At 43.3% G+C, this 1,978-nt stretch overlaps 1 protein-coding gene across 1 annotated transcript in view; it reads left to right on the forward strand.

Moving 5' to 3' along the window:
- EVC2 (EvC ciliary complex subunit 2) overlaps positions 1 to 1,978 on the forward strand; it is a 195,952-nt gene that overhangs the window by 113,645 nt on the left and 80,329 nt on the right. The window contains exons 11-12 of the mRNA XM_023737957.1: positions 420 to 529; positions 573 to 732. Of these exons, the coding sequence (XP_023593725.1) occupies positions 420 to 529; positions 573 to 732 (270 nt within the window). The remainder of the gene's footprint in view (positions 1 to 419; positions 530 to 572; positions 733 to 1,978) is intronic.

The following is a 1,978-nucleotide window of genomic DNA, read 5'->3' on the forward strand; positions in this document are numbered from 1 at the left end:
GTCTCAGCTGTGTCGATTTTTCTGTTGGTGTCTCTCCTAGTTTCTGGTGTCAGCAGCGATCCTTAGTTCCTTTGCTTGTAGACAGGTCCTCACATGGCGTCTGTCTTCCCGCTGTGTGTGTCTCCGTCTGTTCTGCTCTTTGTATAACTCAGAAGTGATTAGGTTTGGGATCCACCCTACTCTGGTGTGACCTAATTAATATAACAAAAGGAAAACCCTGTTTCCAAACAGGATTGCATCCACAGGTACAGGGGCCAGGAATTCAACACATATTTTTAGTGGGACACGGTTCAATCCATAGCAGTTACTTTCTCCCAAAACTCTTCCCCTGTTTCCCCCCAACAGATGACTTCTTACCTGATACTGAGCTTTCTTTACATGTCTCTAGAGACACTGACTTTACTCTGCTTGTATTTCAGTACTGGCTTAGCCACCCACCCTCCTACTCCTTCTTCAGAGTAAAGATTTTTCTGATTCTAACAAACACTAACATGGAAGTGAACATTCAGCCACAACAGCCAAGCTCCAGGTGAGTTTTGAAAGTGCATTAACTCTACGTCCTTTTCATCTAGAGCTGGGTACTTGGATGAAGATCAGATGGAAATGCTATTGGAGCGGGCTCAGACGGAAGTCTTCTCTATAAAACAGAAGTTGGATAATGACTTAAAGCAGGAAAAGAAAAAGCTTCAGCAAAAACTGATAACTAAGAGAAGACGAGAAATGCTGCAAAAGGTACATAAGGCATTATGCTATTTGTTCTTGCCATAAACGTGTCTGAATGCTTACTGAGTGTCAGATACCATGCCAGGCATTCAAACCGTCAGAGAGATAGGATTGGAATGGTGGCTCAGCAGGCATCACGATGGATGTCTACAGTTGATTGGTAGTGACTTTGTGCAATGCTGTGTCAAGAAGGATTCTAAAGGTCCTGTCCAGCCTCAACTGAGCAGAAGATCATGGTGTATTAGTGATATCTGCACAGACAAAGGAGTAGAAGTGCTGGATTGAGTGAATAATGATGATGATGATGATGGTGATAGGCACTAACCACATTTCTTAACTGTTTAATTGTTGCTATTGCTGTTAATTGCTGTAGTGACTCATAGTGACCTTATGTATAACAACAAAACGTTGCCTAGTCTTGCACCATCTTCATGATCCTTGGTATGTTTGAGTCCATTGTTGTGGCTGTTGCATAATGCCTGCCAACCTAGAGGGCTCATCTTCCAGCACTGTATAGGACAGTATTCTGTTGTGATCCATATGGTTTTCTTTAGCTAATATTCAGAAGTAGATGACTAGGCCTTTCTTCCTAACCTAAGGCAGAGTATTTACTTAGCATTGTGCTAAATGTTATATATCTTGGTTAATCCTTATAATAGCCTTATGAGGTAGATACTGTTGTTTTCTCCAGTTTTTTTTTTTGGTGAAGACACTGGCTTTAGAGAGATTAAATAACATGGTCAAGGTCAAATATCTTGTAGGTGGCAGAAGTGGGATTTGCACCCAGGCCTCTCCTACTCAGAACCCGATCCCTTATCATCAACACTAGCTTGCCCAGCTGTCTGCCCTCATTGAGAGAGGAGGAGAGACCAACATGTAAATGCATAGATGTACTATAATGAGCTCTCCTCTCCATGTATATAACATGACTCACTAGCACAGAAAGGAAGTGACTCTGACCAGGAATACCAGGGAGCGTTTACAGAACAGGTTCTGTGTAAACCAAATCCTGAAGGATGATGTGTGTAGAGAAGGACATGACAGGCAGTGGGAGACTTCTTGTTCAAAGGCGGAGCAACTAAGGAGAGGGTACACTGCTGTGTTTGGGGAATTTGTCAAACGTGATGTGGCTAAACCATGTGGAGTGAGAAGGGCAGTGGCCAGAGAAGACCTGTCCAGGAGGCAAGGGCTAAGTCATGAAGGCATGGTGTGCCAAGCTCAGGAGTTTATCCTTCATCCAAGGACAGTGGGGAAC

This window comes from Trichechus manatus, unplaced genomic scaffold (assembly GCF_000243295.1).
Source record: "Trichechus manatus latirostris isolate Lorelei unplaced genomic scaffold, TriManLat1.0 scaffold00111, whole genome shotgun sequence".
Classification (NCBI taxonomy): Eukaryota; Metazoa; Chordata; class Mammalia; order Sirenia; family Trichechidae; genus Trichechus; species Trichechus manatus.